The sequence below is a fragment of the Salvelinus fontinalis genome, unplaced genomic scaffold, assembly GCF_029448725.1.
Source record: "Salvelinus fontinalis isolate EN_2023a unplaced genomic scaffold, ASM2944872v1 scaffold_0041, whole genome shotgun sequence".
NCBI lineage: Eukaryota > Metazoa > Chordata > Actinopteri > Salmoniformes > Salmonidae > Salvelinus > Salvelinus fontinalis.
The window spans coordinates 728859-747566 of record NW_026600250.1 but is presented as its reverse complement, the minus strand read 5'-3'; the positions used below and the strand labels follow the sequence as shown (position 1 = coordinate 747566).

The 18708-nt window shown below is 42.4% G+C and overlaps 1 protein-coding gene across 1 annotated transcript; it reads left to right on the top strand.

The window, feature by feature from the left end:
- Nucleotides 1-480: 480 nt before the first annotated feature.
- LOC129842443 (zinc finger protein 501-like) lies at nt 481-18179 on the top strand. The gene is made up of 2 exons (XM_055911009.1): nt 481-1031; nt 12800-18179. The coding sequence occupies exons 1-2, from the start codon at nt 731-733 to the stop codon at nt 13870-13872; spliced, it is 1374 nt and encodes a 457-aa protein (XP_055766984.1). The 5' UTR covers nt 481-730; the 3' UTR covers nt 13873-18179.
- Nucleotides 18180-18708: the final 529 nt, after the last annotated feature.

Genomic DNA, 18708 nt, shown 5'->3' with positions numbered 1-18708 from the left:
CATGGTAGCAGCACAACATGACAACATGGTAGCAGAACAAAGCATTGTACAAACATTATTGGCCACAGACAACAGCACAAAGAGGAAGAAGGTAGAGACAACAATACATCAGGCAAAGCAGCCACAACTGACAACTGACATTATATTGTCAGGATTGTAGTTAAATCCTTAACTAGGTATTAATTTATTAAAATGTTATTAATTAAGCAGACTCATCAAACCAACAACCCTGGCGTTGCGTGCGCCATGCTTTACCAACTGTGCGACACAGAACTATTCTACCATTATATATTCATAATGTACATATTCACATGTAGCTACAGGTCTGCATAGACGAAAGTATTGGCTGTAAGAAGTCAGACAAAACATATTTGCTCATTTTTAAATTAATAAACAATGTAGTGAATATTTTTTCTAAACTGCGTTACTCATTCCAGTCAACTGACGGCGATATGCGTCTTCAGATGGTGACGTCATATCTAGTGGACCACACGACACCGGAAGCTGTTTCAACAACACGGATGCTGACTCATTCAACCACCTCCGTAGCCTGGTAGCCAACAAACAACCGAAAACATTGAAGCTCTTTGGACCATTTTTGATCTCGGTGTTTTTAACACAATCCTCTTTACGTATCTACTATTTAACTTAGGCGTAACTTGTTTGCTCAATTTACACATTTGTTGATTATACTGAACCTAAGCTAATCGTCAATGCTAGCTAGCCCACCATGAGCTCTCCAAGCTACTCTCCTCCTGCTAAAGAAGAGGTCTGCTGGACGGAGAAAGAGGGTCTGTGGCTGAACGTTGTCGTGAAAGAAGAGGGGGAAGAGGAGGAAGTTTCCGTAAAAGGAGAGGAAGATGCTTTCAGAATGAAAGAGGAGGAAGAGGAGGCTATCAGTATCACGTTTAAAGAAGAGGGAGAACCTTTTGGAGTGGGAGAGGAGGCTATCTCAATAAAAGAGGAGGAGGAAGACGTTTGGAGAGACGAAGAGGGAGAGGAAGAGGAGACTGAAGATCTGATTAACACCAGTGAGTACTGTCTTAAAAACACAGCCAGAAACTCTGCAGTTGTTGAACTAATGTGTGGTTTTAAAGCCAAATGGGCTTTGCACTGAAATGTGCTCCTCACCAGAACCCCAAATATAAGCTTGTAAAGCTCCGTTGTGTGTAAACAATGCAAATTTAAACAATCACTGTATTTGACTCAAAACGTATTTAAAACGATCATTTTGATCTCATGGTCGGTCCTTGCATCCACAGCTCTGTCTATGAATTAGAGTTGTTCCATTCCTTCAAACCCTCCGCTACTCTCCCCTATCTGTTCATTAGGACAGTGGAGACTGAATTAGAGTTGTTTCATTCCTTCAAGCCCTCCACTACTCTCCCCTATCTGTTCATTAGGACAGTGGAGACTGAATTAGAGTTGTTCCATTCCTTCAAGCCCTCCGCTACTCTCCCCTATCTGTTCATTAGGACAGTGGAGACTGAATTAGAGTTGTTCCATTCCTTCAAGCCCTCCGCTACTCTCCCCTATCTGTTCATTAGGACAGTGGAGACTGAATTAGAGTTGTTCCATTCCTTCAAGCCCTCCGCTACTCTCCCCTATCTGTTCATTAGGACAGTGGAGACTGAATTAGAGTTGTTCCATTCCTTCAAACCCTCCGCTACTCTCCCCTATCTGTTCATTAGGACAGTGGAGACTGAATTAGAGTTGTTCCATTCCTTCAAGCCCTCCGCTACTCTCCCCTATCTGTTCATTAGGACAGTGAAGACTGAATTAGAGTTGTTCCATTCCTTCAAGCCCTCCGCTACTCTCCCCTATCTGTTCATGAGGACAGTGGAGACTGAATTAGAGTTATTCCATTCCTTCAAGCCCTCCGCTACTCTCCCCTATCTGTTCATGAGGACAGTGGAGATATAAAACGTTTAAGTACCAAATCAAGTGTTATTGGTCACATACACATGGTTAGCAGACGTTAATGAAATTACATTTTATTTCTTCGGCCTCCTGAGGTTGAAGAGACGCTGTTGCACCTTCTTCACTACACTGTCTGACCATTTCAGTTTGTCTGTGATGTGTACGCCGAGGAACTGAAAAGTTTCCGCCTTCTCCTCTCCCCTCGGCTACACTCCCCTATCTTTTTATTAGGACACTGAAGCGTTTAATGACCAATAACAGGGGAGGTTCACATTTTTTAGATGAGGGGTATGGCTCTACCTTTCTCACTCATTATTATCCATGATCCATTCATGATTATCCCTAATCGTGTTAGCATCCACATTAATATACAAGTGTTCAGAAACATATTCTATTCTTGTGTGACACGATACATTATTTACCGTTCATTTCTGTTGGGTACAACATCATCTGAAACGCAACCAAAACAAACTGCAAATGCATCCAACATGTTTGTAGAGTCACAAGCTTGATGTAGTTATTATGTTGTAGGAATGTGAGACCAAATACTACACTTATGACTACTTCAGTACACATAGAAGTGAATTTTGGCCAAATACTTATGACGCATTCAAATGTGAGAGACTAGATACATGAAGTCATTTTATTTCTAAATGGTAGAACAGATACCCTGAAAATACCCTCAAATAAAAGGTGACGTTCTGTGCTGTCTCATATGAAGCATTTGATCTCATATCTAAAATTCTGGAGTATAGAGTCACATTAAACTGTTATCTTCCCTGTCTGAATAAATACGTAGGGGAGTATATATCGTTTATTTAAGCAATTAGGCCCGTATACCACAGGTATGTCAAAACATTTATTTTTACTGCTCTAATTACCTTGGTAACCTGTTTGTAATAGCAATAAGGCACCCCGGGGGTTTGTGGTATATGGCCAATATACCACGGCTAAGGGCTGTTCTTAGGCACAGTCCAACTCCCATATTACCTGACCTCTTTACTAACCTGTAAGAGTAGGAGTTACCCTACCCAATCACAGGGATGGATAACTGGAAATTCCAACTGCTGCTACAGACGTAGGAAAAACAGCTGAGGCATTCCATGTCATTTCAGCAACTGATCTCTGAGGAAATGAAGCTAATTGATTAGCCCTTTTGATTTATAAGGATTCACATAATATTCTATAAATATAGTGTCCAACATCCAATTTGGACCAAACTTCTTCCTACCTTTTGAGTAGACATTAGGAATCCAACAACCAGTATATATTTTTTAATAGACAGCTACTATCTATCTACTTAAATTTGGAATAAAAAGGTCCCACGGTTGTGTGAAGTGTTTTTGGAGAGACAGAAAGGAGAAGGGGACCCTTGTCCTCCATTACTACTGGACTGCTAATATTCACAACCTTTTGGGTTTTTACATTAAAAAATAAATATATATATATTTCAGACAATGACGGCCTAGGAACATTCATAGAGGAGGAAGGACCGGTGTGTTCCTTTAGGGAAAAGAACTCATGTCAAACACCATCCCTGGTCTCCTTAGTCTGTGCCCCACTACCATCCCTGGTCTCCTTAGTCTGTGCTCCACTACCATCCCTGGTCTCCTTAGTCTGTGCTCCACTACCATCCCTGGTCTCCTTAGTCTGTGCCCCTACCATCCCTGGTCTCCTTAGTCTGTGCTCCACTACCATCCCTGGTCCCCTTAGTCTGTGCTCCACTATCATCCCTGGTCTCCCATCCCTGGTCTCCTTAGTCTGTGCTCCACTACCATCCCTGGTCTCCTTAGTCTGTGCCCCACTACCATCCCTGGTCTCCTTAGTCTGTGGCCCTACCATCCCTGGTCTCCTTAGTCTGTGCTCCACTACCATCCCTGGTCTCCTTAGTCTGTGCTCCACTACCATCCCTGGTCTCCTTAGTCTGTGCTCCACTACCATCCCTGGTCTCCTTAGTCTGTGCTCCACTACCATCCCTGGTCTCCTTAGTTTGTGCTCCACTACCATCCCTGGTCTCCTTAGTCTGTGCTCCACTACCATCCCTAGTCTCCTTAGTCTGTGCTCCACTACCATCCCTGGTCTCCTTAGTCTGTGCTCCACTACCATCCCTGGTCTCCTTAGTCTGTGCTCCACTACCATCCCTGGTCTCCTTAGTCTGTGCTCCACTACCATCCCTGGTCTCCTTAGTCTGTGCTCCACTACCATCCCTGGTCTCCTTAGTCTGTGCTCCACTACCATCCCTGGTCTCCTTAGTCTGTGCTCCACTACCATCCCTGGTCTCCTTAGTCTGTGCTCCACTACCATCCCTGGTCTCCTTAGTCTGTGCTCCACTACCATCCCTGGTCTCCTTAGTCTGTGCTCCACTACCATCCCTGGTCTCCTTAGTCTGTGCTCCACTACCATCCCTGGTCTCCTTAGTCTGTGCTCCACTACCATCCCTGGTCTCCTTAGTCTGTGCCCCTACCATCCCTGGTCTCCTTAGTCTGTGCTCCACTACCATCCCTGGTCTCCTTAGTCTGTGCTCCACTACCATCCCTGGTCTCCTTAGTCTGTGCTCCACTACCATCCCTGGTCTCCTTAGTCTGTGCTCCACTACCATCCCTGGTCTCCTTAGTCTGTGCTCCACTACCATCCCTGGTCTCCTTAGTCTGTGCTCCACTACCATCCCTGGTCTCCTTAGTCTGTGCTCCACTACCATCCCTGGTCTCCTTAGTCTGTGCTCCACTACCATCCCTGGTCTCCTTAGTCTGTGCTTCACTACCATCCCTGGTCTCCCATCCCTGGTCTCCTTAGTCTGTGCTCCACTACCATCCCTGGTCTCCTTAGTCTGTGCTCCACTACCATCCCTGGTCTCCTTAGTCTGTGCTCCACTACCATCCCTGGTCTCCTTAGTCTGTGCTCCACTACCATCCCTGGTCTCCTTAGTCTGTGCTCCACTACCATCCCTGGTCTCCTTAGTCTGTGCTCCACTACCATCCCTGGTCTCCTTAGTCTGTGCTCCACTACCACCCCTGGTCTCCTTAGTCTGTGCTCCACTACCATCCCCAGTCTCCTTAGTCTGTGCTCCACTACCATCCCTGGTCTCCTTAGTCTGTGCTCCACTATCATCCCTGGTCTCCTTAGTCTGTGCTCCACTACCATCCCTGGTCTCCTTAGTCTGTGCTCCACTACCATCCCTGGTCTCCTTAGTCTGTGCTCCACTACCATCCCTGGTCTCCTTAGTCTGTGCTCCACTACCATCCCTGGTCTCCTTAGTCTGTGCTCCACTACCATCCCTGGTCTCCTTAGTCTGTGCTCCACTACCATCCCTGGTCTCCTTAGTCTGTGCTCCACTACCATCCCTGGTCTCCTTAGTCTGTGCCCCTACCATCCCTGGTCTCCTTAGTCTGTGCTCCACTACCATCCCTGGTCTCCTTAGTCTGTGCTCCACTACCATCCCTGGTCTCCTTAGTCTGTGCTCCACTACCATCCCTGGTCTCCTTAGTCTGTGCCCCTACCATCCCTGGTCTCCTTAGTCTGCGCTCCACTACCATCCCCGCTCTCCTTAGTCTGTGCTCCACTACCATCCCTGGTCTCCTTAGTCTGTGCTCCACTACCATCCCTGGTCTCCTTAGTCTGTGCTCCACTACCATCCCTGGTCTCCTTAGTCTGTGCTCCACTACCACCCCTGGTCTCCTTAGTCTGTGCTCCACTACCATCCCTGGTCTCCTTAGTCTGTGCTCCACTACCACCCCTGGTCTCCTTAGTCTGTGCTCCACTACCATCCCTGGTCTCCTTAGTCTGTGCTCCACTACCACCCCTGGTCTCCTTAGTCTGTGCCCCTACCATCCCTGGTCTCCTTAGTCTGTGCTCCACTACCATCCCTGGTCTCCTTAGTCTGTGCTCCTCTACCATCCCTGGTCTCCTTAGTCTGTGCTCCACTACCATCCCTGGTCTCCTTAGTCTGTGCTCCACTACCATCCCTGGTCTCCTTAGTCTGTGCTCCACTACCATCCCCAGTCTCCTTAGTCTGTGCTCCACTACCATCCCCAGTCTCCTTAGTCTGTGGCCCTACCATCCCTGCTCTCCTTAGTCTGTGCTCCACTACCATCCCTGGTCTCCTTAGTCTGTGCTCCACTACCATCCCTGGTCTCCTTAGTCTGTGCTCCACTACCACCCCTGGTCTCCTTAGTCTGTGCTCCACTACCATCCCTGGTCTCCTTAGTCTGTGCTCCACTACCACCCCTGGTCTCCTTAGTCTGTGCTCCACTACCATCCCTGGTCTCCTTAGTCTGTGCTCCACTACCATCCCTGGTCTCCTTAGTCTGTGCTCCACTACCATCCCTGGTCTCCTTAGTCTGTGCCCCTACCATCCCTGGTCTCCTTAGTCTGTGCTCCACTACCATCCCTGGTCTCCTTAGTCTGTGCTCCACTACCATCCCTGGTCTCCTTAGTCTGTGCCCCTACCATCCCTGGTCTCCTTAGTCTGTGCTCCACTACCATCCCTGGTCTCCTTAGTCTGTGCTCCACTACCATCCCTGGTCTCCTTAGTCTGTGCTCCACTACCATCCCTGGTCTCCTTAGTCTGTGCTCCACTACCATCCCTGGTCTCCTTAGTCTGTGCTCCACTACCACCCCTGGTCTCCTTAGTCTGTGCTCCACTACCATCCCTGGTCTCCTTAGTCTGTGCTCCACTACCATCCCTGGTCTCCTTAGTCTGTGCTCCACTACCATCCCTGGTCTCCTTAGTCTGTGCTCCACTACCATCCCCAGTCTCCTTAGTCTGTGGCCCTACCATCCCTGGTCTCCTTAGTCTGTGCTCCACTACCATCCCTGGTCTCCTTAGTCTGTGCTCCACTATCATCCCTGGTCTCCTTAGTCTGTGCTCCACTACCATCCCTGGTCTCCTTAGTCTGTGCTCCACTACCATCCCTGGTCTCCTTAGTCTGTGCTCCACTACCATCCCCAGTCTCCTTAGTCTGTGGCCCTACCATCCCTGGTCTCCTTAGTCTGTGGCCCTACCATCCCTGGTCTCCTTAGTCTGTGCTCCACTACCATCCCTAGTCTCCTTAGTCTGTGCTCCACTACCATCCCTAGTCTCCTTAGTCTGTGCTCCACTACCATCCCTGGTCTCCTTAGTCTGTGCTCCACTACCATCCCTGGTCTCCTTAGTCTGTGCTCCACTACCATCCCTGGTCTCCTTAGTCTGTGCTCCACTATCATCCCTGGTCTCCTTAGTCTGTGCTCCACTACCATCCCTGGTCTCCTTAGTCTGTGCTCCACTACCATCCCTGGTCTCCTTAGTCTGTGCTCCACTACCATCCCTGGTCTCCTTAGTCTGCGCTCCACTACCATCCCCGCTCTCCTTAGTCTGTGCTCCACTACCATCCCTGGTCTCCTTAGTCTGTGCTCCACTACCATCCCTGGTCTCCTTAGTCTGTGCTCCACTACCATCCCTGGTCTCCTTAGTCTGTGGCCCTACCATCCCTGGTCTCCTTAGTCTGTGTGTTTTCTTCTAAAATGTATCACAATACCCCATTATGCCAAAGCAAAAACAGGTTTAGATTTTTTGCAAATATATTGAAACTATTCCCCAGGATAACTAGTCTCAGAGTAATGTAAGATCCCAGGATAACTAGTCTCAGAGTAATGTAAGAACCCAGGATAACTAGTCTCAGAGTAATGTAAGATCCCAGGATAACTAGTCTCAGAGTAATGTAAGATCCCAGGATAACTAGTCTCAGAGTAATGTAAGATCCCAGCATAACTAGTCTCAGAGTAATGTAAGATCCCAGGATAACTAGTCTCAGAGTCATGTAAGAACCCAGGATAACTAGTCTCAGAGTAAAGTAAGATGCCAGGATAACTAGCATCAGAGTAATGTTAGATCCCAGGATAACTAGTCTCAGAGTAATGTAAGATCCCAGCATAACTAGTCTTAGAGTAATGTAAGATCCCAGGATAACTAGTCTCAGAGTAATGTTAGATCCCAGGATAACTAGTCTCAGAGTAATGTAAGATCCCAGGATAACTAGTCTCAGAGTAATGTAAGATCCCAGGATAACTAGTCTCAGAGTAATGTAAGATCCCAGGATAACTAGTCTCAGAGTAATGTAAGATCCCAGGATAACTAGTCTCAGAGTCATGTAAGATCCCAGGATAACTAGTCTCAGAGTAATGTAAGATCCCAGGATAACTCGTCTCAGAGTCATGTAAGATCCCAGGATAACTAGTCTCAGAGTAATGTAAGATCCCAGGATAACTCGTCTCAGAGTAATGTAAGATCCCAGGATAACTAGTCTCAGAGTAATGTTAGATCCCAGGATAACTAGTCTCAGAGTAATGTTAGATCCCAGGATAACTCGTCTCAGAGTAATGTAAGATGCCAGGATAACTCGTCTCAGAGTAATGTAAGATCCCAGGATAACTCGTCTCAGACTAATGTTAGATCCCAGGATAACTAGTCTCAGAGTAATGTTAGATCCCAGGATAACTAGTCTCAGAGTAATGTTAGATCCCAGGATAACTCGTCTCAGAGTAATGTAAGATCCCAGGATAACTAGTCTCAGAGTAATGTTAGATCCCAGGATAACTAGTCTCAGAGTAATGTTAGATCCCAGGATAACTAGTCTCAAGAGTAATGTAAGAACCCAGGATAACTAGTCTCAGAGTGATGTAAGATCCCAGGATAACTAGTCTCAGAGTAATGTAAGATCCCAGGATAACTCGTCTCAGAGTGATGTAAGATCCCAGGATAACTAGTCTCAGAGTAATGTAGGATGCTGGAAAAAGAAGCTGAAAAGAATAACAGAACGGCACCATTAGAACTAAAATGTGTCGCCTGGATGTCAGACCCCAAACCCTCCAAACTGTAAATAAATAATAAAATGTGTATCCTGGATGTCAGACCCCCAACCCTCCAAACTGTAAATAAATAATAAAATGTGTATCCTGGATGTCAGACCCCCAACCCTCCAAACTGTAAATAAATAATAAAATGTGTATCCTGGATGTCAGACCCCCAACCCTCCAAACTGTAAATAAATAATAAAATGTGTCTCCTGGATGTCAGACCCCCAACCCTCCAAACTGTAAATAAATAATGAAATGTGTCTCCTGGATGTCAGACCCCCAACCTTCCAAACTGTAAATAAATAATAAAATGTGTCTCCTGGATGTCAGACCCCCAACCCTCCAAACTGTAAATAAATAATAAAATGTGTCTCCTGGATGTCAGACCCCCAACCCTCCAAACTGTAAATAAATAATAAAATGTGTCTCCTGAATGTCAGACCCCCAACCCTCCAAACTGTAAATAAATAATAAAATGTGTCTCCTGGATGTCAGACCCCCAACCCTCCAAACTGTAAATAAATAATAAAATGTGTCTCCTGGATGTCAGACCCCCAACCCTCCAAACTGTAAATAAATAATAAAATGTGTCGCCTTGATGTCAGACCCCCAACCCTCCAAACTGTAAATAAATAATCAAATGTGAATCCTGGATGTCAGACTCCCAACCCTCCAAACTGTAAATAAATAATAAAATGTGTCTCCTGGATGTCAGACCCCCAACCCTCCAAACTGTAAATAAATAATAAAATGTGTCGCCTTGATGTCAGACCCCCAACCCTCCAAACTGTAAATAAATAATCAAATGTGTCGCCTGAATGTCAGACCCCCAACCCTCCAAACTGTAAATAAATAATAAAATGTGTCTCCTTGGCAACATTAGAACCTCGGCACGTTTACTGTATATGTCGAGACAAAGGAATGATGTAAACAAATAATCCAAAATATTTTTGTCAATGAGACAGTATATAAACAAAGGAATGACCGAACCCCCTTTGGTGACTGAATGCTTGTAAGAAACCAGATGATCAAAACATTAGATCACATCAAATAAGCCTGAGTGGTTTCACCTCCTCCCAGACTATACTGGATACTACAGTTATAACTATACATAGTTATACAGGATACTACAGTTATACAGGATACTACAGTTATAACTATACATAGTTATACAGGATACTACAGTTATACTGGATACTACAGTTATACTGGGTACTACAGTTATACTGGGTACTACAGTTATACAGGATACTACAGTTATAACTACATCGTTATACAGGATACTACAGTTATACTGGATACTACAGTTATACTGGGTACTACAGTTATACTGGATACTACAGTTATACAGGATACTACAGTTATAACTATACATAGTTAAACAGAATACTACAGTTATACAGGATACTACAGTTATAACTATACATAGTTATACAGGATACTACAGTTATACAGGATACTACAGTTATAACTATACATAGTTATACAGGATACTACAGTTATACTGGATACTACAGTTATAACTATACATAGTTATACAGGATACTACAGTTATAACTATACATAGTTATACAGGATACTACAGTTATACTGGATACTACAGTTATAACTATACATAGTTATACAGGATACTACAGTTATACAGGATACTAGAGTTATAACTATACATAGTTATACAGGATACTACAGTTATACGGGATAGTACAGTTATAACTATACATAGTTATACAGGATACTACAGTTATAACTATACATAGTTATACAGGATACTACAGTTATACAGGATACTACAGTTATAACTATACATAGTTATACAGGATACTACAGTTATACAGGATACTACAGTTATACAGGATAGTACAGTTATACAGGATACTACGTTATACAGGATACTACAGTTATAACTATACATAGTTATACAGGATACTACAGTTATACAGGATACTACAGTTATACGGGATAGTACAGTTATAACTATACATAGTTATACAGGATACTACAGCTATAACTATATATAGTTATACAGGATACTACAGTTATAACTATACATAGTTATACAGGATACTACAGTTATACAGGATACTACAGTTATAACTATACATAGTTATACAGGATACTACAGTTATAACTATACATAGTTATACAGAATACTACAGTTATACAGGATACTACAGTTATAACTATACATAGTTATACAGGATACTACAGTTATACAGGATACTACAGTTATAACTATACATAGTTATACAGGATACTACAGTTATACAGGATACTACAGTTATACAGGATACTACAGATATAACTATACATAGTTATACAGGATACTACAGTTATACAGGATACTACAGTTATAACTATACATCGTTATACAGGATACTACAGTTATACAGGATACTACAGTTATAACTATACATCGTTATACAGGATACTACAGTTATAACTATACATAGTTATACAGGATACTACAGTTATACAGGATAGTACAGTTATAACTATACATAGTTATACAGGATACTACAGTTATAACTATACATAGTTATACAGGATACTACAGTTATACAGGATACTACAGTTATAACTATACATAGTTATACAGGATACTAAAGTTATACAGGATACTACAGTTATAACTATACACAGTTATACAGGATACTACAGTTATACAGGATACTACAGTTATAACTATACATATAACTATATAACTATTACTCTGGTGAAGACAGTTATGCCGTGCTCCATGTTGGATCCAACATCCCTAACAAATTGATGTTTATAATGTGTTAATGTCTGCTTGATTTACAGTAGTGTCTCGTTTGTCTGTTTGCACACAGAGATACTTTACTCATAATGTGTAGAGAACTGTTCCTTGATGGATAGGCTGTTGTATAACACACAGAGCTATTTTCCTTGATTTGTTGTTAGGTGAAGTTATGGGTCCTACAGTAGGTCTATGTTGTTGTTATGGGTCCTACAGTAGGTCTATGTTGTTGTTATGGGTCCTAGAGTACACTATGTATGTCATGCAATAACAACCAACGTTCTTCTTCGTTCATTACAGGTATATTTGTTGTTAGGTGAAGTTATGGGCCAATTTGGCAAACAGTGTACAAACCCTCATTGTCAGGTTGATGGAAAAGCTAGCCAAAGAGCATTTTACTGGTTGAAGTGTATTTTAAATACAAAGCGGTTGATTTGCGATGATGACACAAACATTATATTAAGCAGGACATTCAAACGAGCCTTACAATTATAATCCAAAGTAGTGTGAAATGTACTCATAAGCAACCTGGAAATGGAGGCTACTCCCATGAGTTTTTCCCCATTCACATTCAGAATACATTGTGAAAAACTAAAATCTTTGTTCACCATTTTTGCTCCAGGCAGATATACTACATCCATAACTAGTGGTTTCCTCATTACTAGATATACTACATCCATAACTAGTGGTTTCCTCATTACCAGATACACTACATCCATAACTAGTGGTTTCCTCATTACCAGATATACTACATCCATAACTAGTGGTTTCCTCATTACCAGATATACTACATCCATTACTAGTGGTTTCCTCATTACCAGATATACTACATCCATAACTAGTGGTTTCCTCATTAGCAGATATACTACATCCATAACTAGTGGTTTCCTCATTACCAGATATACTACATCCATAACTAGCGGTTTCCTCATAAGCTGGGAGGAGTTTCTACAACCAAATTGCATTTGCATCGCCCTCGTGCCGCAATTGTATTAAACACAGAAAGGGGCCTATATCGGAGACCAAAAGTCGTCTGGCACACTCCTTACAGTTTCAACAACATGAATAACTTATTTCAAGTCTACAAGCTTAGATGTTACTACTAATGTGAAACAAGACAAAATATGACAGTTCTTGCTCATTTTAAGACAAATGTCAAATAATCATTACATTCATTACAGACGTCAATTGTTGTACAACTTCATGGTTACGCTGTTGGCATCACTTTTTACAGTGGATTTCCGCTGTTGTGGGCCTTTAACCATCTGTCTGACTTTGTTTTTCACACAGGAGAGAGACGGGACTACCGTGGGTCCTCTGGGGAGCCTCAACAACCTCATGATGCTGACAAGGCAGAGAAGAGTCTCTCCACATCAGAACACCTCAAGAAACACCTGCAGAGATCCACAGGGAAGAAACCTCACTGCTGCTCTGATGGTGGGAAGAGATTCACCTCCCCAGCAGGCATTAAAATTCATCAGAGAATCCACACAGTAGAGAAACCTTATAGCTGTACTCAATGTGGGAAGAGTTTTACTCATTCAACCAGCCTGATATCACACCAGAGAACACACACAGGAGAGAAATCTTATATCTGTAGCTGTGGTATATGTGGGAAGCGTTTTACTCGGCTAAGCAGCCTGATGTCACACCAGAGAACACACACAGGAGAGAAACGAGAGAAACCGTATAGCTGTGATGAATGTGGGAAGAGTTTTTATACATCTTGCCATCTTATTGTACACCAAAGAACACACACAGGAGAGAAACCGTATAGTTGTACTCAGTGTGGGAAGAGTTTTTTTACATCTAGCAATCTGAAGAGGCACCAGAGAACACACACAGGAGAGAAACCTTTTAGCTGTACTCAATGTGGGATGAGTTTTACTCAGCTAAGCAACCTGATATCACACCAGAGAACACACACAATAGATAAACCTTATAGCTGTCATGAATGTGAGATGAGTTTTATTAGCCTAAGCAGCCTGATGTCACACCAGAGAACACACACAGGAGAGAAACTTTATAGCTGTACTCAATGTGGGAAGAGTTTTAATACATCCAGCATTCTGACTAGACACCAGAGAACACACACAGGAGAGAAACCGTTTAGCTGTGATCAATGTGGGAAGAGTTTTGCTACATCTGGCCAGCTGACTTCACACCAGATAACACACACAAGAGAGAAACGTTATAGCTGTGATCAATGTGGGAAGGGTTTTGTTCAATCTGGCAATCTAAAAGTACACCAGAGAATACACACAGGAGAGAAATCGTATAGCTGTAATCAATGTGACAAGAGATACTCTAATAAAAGGTGTCTGATCAAACATCAGAAAATACATGAAGGAGTTGTTTCATGATATCAATGAAATAATGTCACAATGTAGAATGTTTTAACATTGTAGTAGGAGTATTTTAATGATGTCACAATGTAGAATGTTTTAACATTGTAGTAGGAGTATTTTAATGATGTCACAATGTAGAATGTTTTAACATTGTAGTAGGAGTGTTTTAATGATGTCACAATGTAGAACCCTAAATGTTTGTCCCCTGTTCTATTGATTTCAACATGATATGGATATTAGCCTCAGGGGGAAAATCCAGGCTCTGAATTGGAAGAGTACTATTTATGTGATTTAACAAAAAGTGACTAACACAAAAAGAGCTGTGTTACACTTACCACTTTGGTGACCCACTTGAATCAAAATGCAACACCTCAAAATGTAGCGAGCTGTTTTCTACAAATTGTCCTCTAATCAGGGATGTACACATTACTCCCAGATTCTGTGTGGTTTTTGAGCTGTTAGTTTTAACAGGACGTGCAACCTCATCTCCCTACTCTCGCACAACTGATTTCAACATAATAGCGATGAGTGATGACAAATAAGTGTTGCGTTCCTTTGTTCAGCGTCCCCTACATTTAAATTCATTACTCCAATATGTAGCTGACTGTCTTCTGCAGGTTGTCCTCTAACCAGTGAGGTGAAATATATCTCCCATTTCCGTGTGTTTTTTTAGTTGTGTCAACATCACGTACATCCTGATTTCCCCCCTAATCGATATCAGTGATTTATACATATTACTTTATGTTCTATATTATACATACAATACATATGAACAGACGTTTGGTTTTGATATTTCATATTTCCAATTCATAATGATTGTTATGTATAAAATATATCTCCCATTTCCATGTGTTTTTTTAGTTGTGTTAGTTTCAACAGCATGAACAACCTGATTTCCCCCCTAATCGATATCAGTGTTTTATTGCTACTTGTCAAAACAACAGGGTTTTTGGTGCTTGTGTCCATTGTGAGGACAACTTGGTTTCTGATTGTCTCAAGTTTGGCCAGTCAAAAAGATTTGTGTTTTGTGTTTAGCCAGTGCGTTCCCTGGATCACAAATTATTTTGAGTTTCCGTATTAGAGATAAGTTATGTTTGGGCTCATTCCAAGGGGACGAGAGTTCCTAGAAGCTAGTGAGTTTTAGGAAGAGAAAAATACACTTTATTGTTCATGTTTTTATATGTGAAGGTGAAGCATTGTAGTTGATTATAATGTGAAATGGAAGTTGTTTTCAAGGGGACGTAGGATGTATCTGATGTATCTTTTACAGCAGACAGTATCTGCTGTAAAAACAGTACTCTTTGTGTAGAGACCAGGGTCTGGCCCTGGGGTCATCTCTCCCTGGTACCATATAGAACAGAAACATTAACTCATGCTCTGGAATGCGGTCTCTTCAGGTTTTATCACCCAAAATACATTGCAAATCTCCTGTCAGTGTTATCGTTCCAAGGGGAGGAGAGTCCTAGAAGCTAGTGGGGGAAAAATACACTTTTTCTTGTTTTTAATTGTTGATAGCCAGTAGACACCATGTTTATATTGGTGAAGAATTGTAGTTGATTATAATGTGAAATGGAAGTTGTTTTCTGTTGGTGGTGCACATTCTTTTAAGGTGTTAGTCTTTGGTTTTTCCATTTATGATTTGAGGTTGGACTTTAGCACGTATAGCTCGTTAGCACGTAGGACGCACTGATTGGTGTCACCTCGTTAGTCAGTATGTGTTACACCTGTGATGGCTTGTCCATCTCGTTAGTGGGAAGGTGTTTCACCTGAGCTGGTCCAGGTTATATTTAAAAGTGTCTGGCCCAGTGCTCCAGTTGTCTTGATAGATGTGGAGAGTCAACACCTTTAGTTGCGCTACCTTTTTGGTTTGCTTCCTGTCTTTAAGTTTGTTGTAGGTTTTTCTTTTGTTTGCCTCTTCTTGGGCAGATTTAGTGAGTCTCATGGTGGGTGTCTTTTAGGTCCCAGTTGTTGTTACTAGTCAACTTTCAATGGACACCCCATAGTGTCTTTCAGAACCCCTCCTAAAAAACAAGCTTATATTTTGGGTTGGATATTGCATCCAATTAGTGTTTTAATCAATGGCATTTCCTTAGAATGCTCATTGGTCTTTCAGTTGTTAATCTTCTGTTTTTTTTATCCTGTTATTTTTGTTTACCAAGTATTTCTGTTTATTTTCATTGTTTTCTCCTGTGAAGCCATTGTGTTGCATCCATGTCTGAAATGTGCTGTATAAATAAAGGTTGATTTGATTTCAAAAAATGAACTCAATGACTGACCAATCAACAGACTCTTGGTCCATCTTAGCATGAAAAACAGTATCAATCCCACTTTTCCAGCCTGCTGAAGGCGTGGTGGAGTGGTAAACACCACCCCCGGCTCTACCAGGGGCTCTAGGTGGTCTCCCACAGCTCTGCTGGTGGAGTGGTAAACACCACCCCCGGCTCTACCAGGGGCTTGAGGTGGTCTCCCACAGCTCTGCTGGTGGAGTGGTAAACACCACCCCCGGCTCTACCAGGGGCTTGAGGTGGTCTCCCACAGCTCTGCTTATGTCATGTTCTGTGGCCTTGCCGTTCCTTTTCTTGACTGCCCCTGCAACACAGAAAGAAACACATTTAGTCATAAAACACTCAAAGTAATGGATATGGAGCATCTATGGCCTCAGTTACACCTGGCACCTAAATGTGACTTCTGTCATCTGATCACTCCAAGCTGAATTAGGTTCAGATCTACCAGGATGGGCCTTTGACAGTCTGGACGCAGTCAGGTCACCACATAAAAATAAGCAATGTAAAGAGATGGGGTGAATGAGTGGGGAAAAGTACATTCTATACAAATGACCTTCATAATAACAATCAACTAATGTGTGTGCCTGAGGGGAAATTAACTTTCCTACTGCCAAAATGGGTGAGAAATTACACCAAAACCAGTGGACAATTTGCACTGCTGCTGAAAAACATCACAGCATGATGTTGCCATGACCACCGCTTCACCGGGATGGTACCGATTTTCTCCAGACATGACACATGACATTCAGGCCAAAGAGTTGGTTTAATCAGACCAGAGAATCTTGTTTCTCATGGTTAGAGTCCTTTAGGTGCCTTTTGGCAAACTCCAAGCGGGCTGTCATGTGCCTTTTACTGAGGAGTAGCTTCCGTCTGGTCTCTACCATAAAGGCCGGATTTGTTGGAGTGCTGCAGAGATAATTGTCCTTCTGGAAGGTTTTCCCATCTCCACAGAGGAACTCTGGAGCTCTGTCAGAGTGACCATCGAGTTTTTGGTCACCTCCTTGACCAAGGCCCTTCTCCCCCGATTTCTCCGTTTGGCCCGGGCAGCCAGCTCTAGGAAGAGTAATGGTGGTTCCTAACTTATTTCATTTAAGAATGAGGGCGGACACTGTGTTCTTGGGGACCTTCAATGCTGCATACATTTTTTGGTACCTTTTCTCCAGATCTGTGCCTCAACACATTCTTGTCTCAGAGCTCTACGGACAATTCCTTTGACCTCATGGCTTGGTTTTTGCTCTGACATGCACTGTAAACTGTGGGACTTTATATAGACAGGTGTGTGCCTCTCCAAATCATGTCTAATCAATTGAATTTACCACAAGTGGACTCCAATCAAGCTGGAGAAACATCTCAAGGATGATCAATGGAATCAGGATGCATCTGAGCTCAATTTCGAGTCTCATAGCAAAGGGTCTGAATACTTAAGTAAATACATTTGCCAGAATGTTTACAAACCTGTTTTTGGTTTGTCATGATGTGGTATTGTGATGTCATTATGGGGTATTGTGATGTCATTATGGGGTATTGTGATGTCATTATGGGGTATTGTGTGTAGATTGATGAGGGGAAAAATATTCCATTTTAGAATAAGGCTGTAAAGTAACTGAATGTGGAAAAAGTGAAGGGGTCTGAATACTTAACGAATGCACTGTATACAGCTGGCAGAGTTTTCTACCATTGGCAGTTTTGTACACAGTCACGTGATACGTGGTATAGAAATGTCCAATCATAGGAGAGTACATGGGAGGCACTATACTGTGTGTCTGCAGGTGTCTATCTGGTCAAAACCACTGATACAGGTGCCCCTCCACCCTCTGGTGGGATGGATCATGTCTACAGAGACACCTAGATTCAAATACTTAGATTTGTGTGTATTGGGTTGTGAAATTGTTAGATATTACTTGTTAGATATTACTGCACTGTCGGAGCTAGAACCACAAGCATTTCACTACACCCACAATAATATCTGCTAAACACGTGTATGTGACCAATAAAATGTTATTTGATTTGAAATAAACGTCCTATTTATCAAAGGTGCTTTTGGCTGGGGTCAAAATGACTCCAAAGGATTTGAATTTGTTAAAAGTCCATTTGATACAGAAACACTAAACCATGATTTAGATTTATTAAGAACAAGTTGATTGACAAAGTCATGAAAAATTGGAACAATTGAATAAACCACATTTTGGCTATGATAAAAGATATGCCTCTGGGGTCAAAATGCTCCATGTCAGAAGTATGGATCAATGCAAATATGTAGTGGGTGTAAAGTTTGTTTTAAATTATCACTCATTAAACACGAATCAATCAACACATGCTTCTCTTTGAACGACTTTATATAATATTAAACTTTTATGAAATAAATGAAAAATAAATTTTGGTTCATCAACTGCGTTTCCCACTCCAGTCAGCAGATGGCGATGTGCGTCTTTTAGGTTCAGGCGACGCTGCCAGTGTGACGTATAATCTAGTGGACGGGACGCTCCTTCAACAACAACAGCTAGTCAGACACCTCGGTAGCTTTCTAGCAAACATAGCTACAACATTCACCCGCTTTACACTGTTT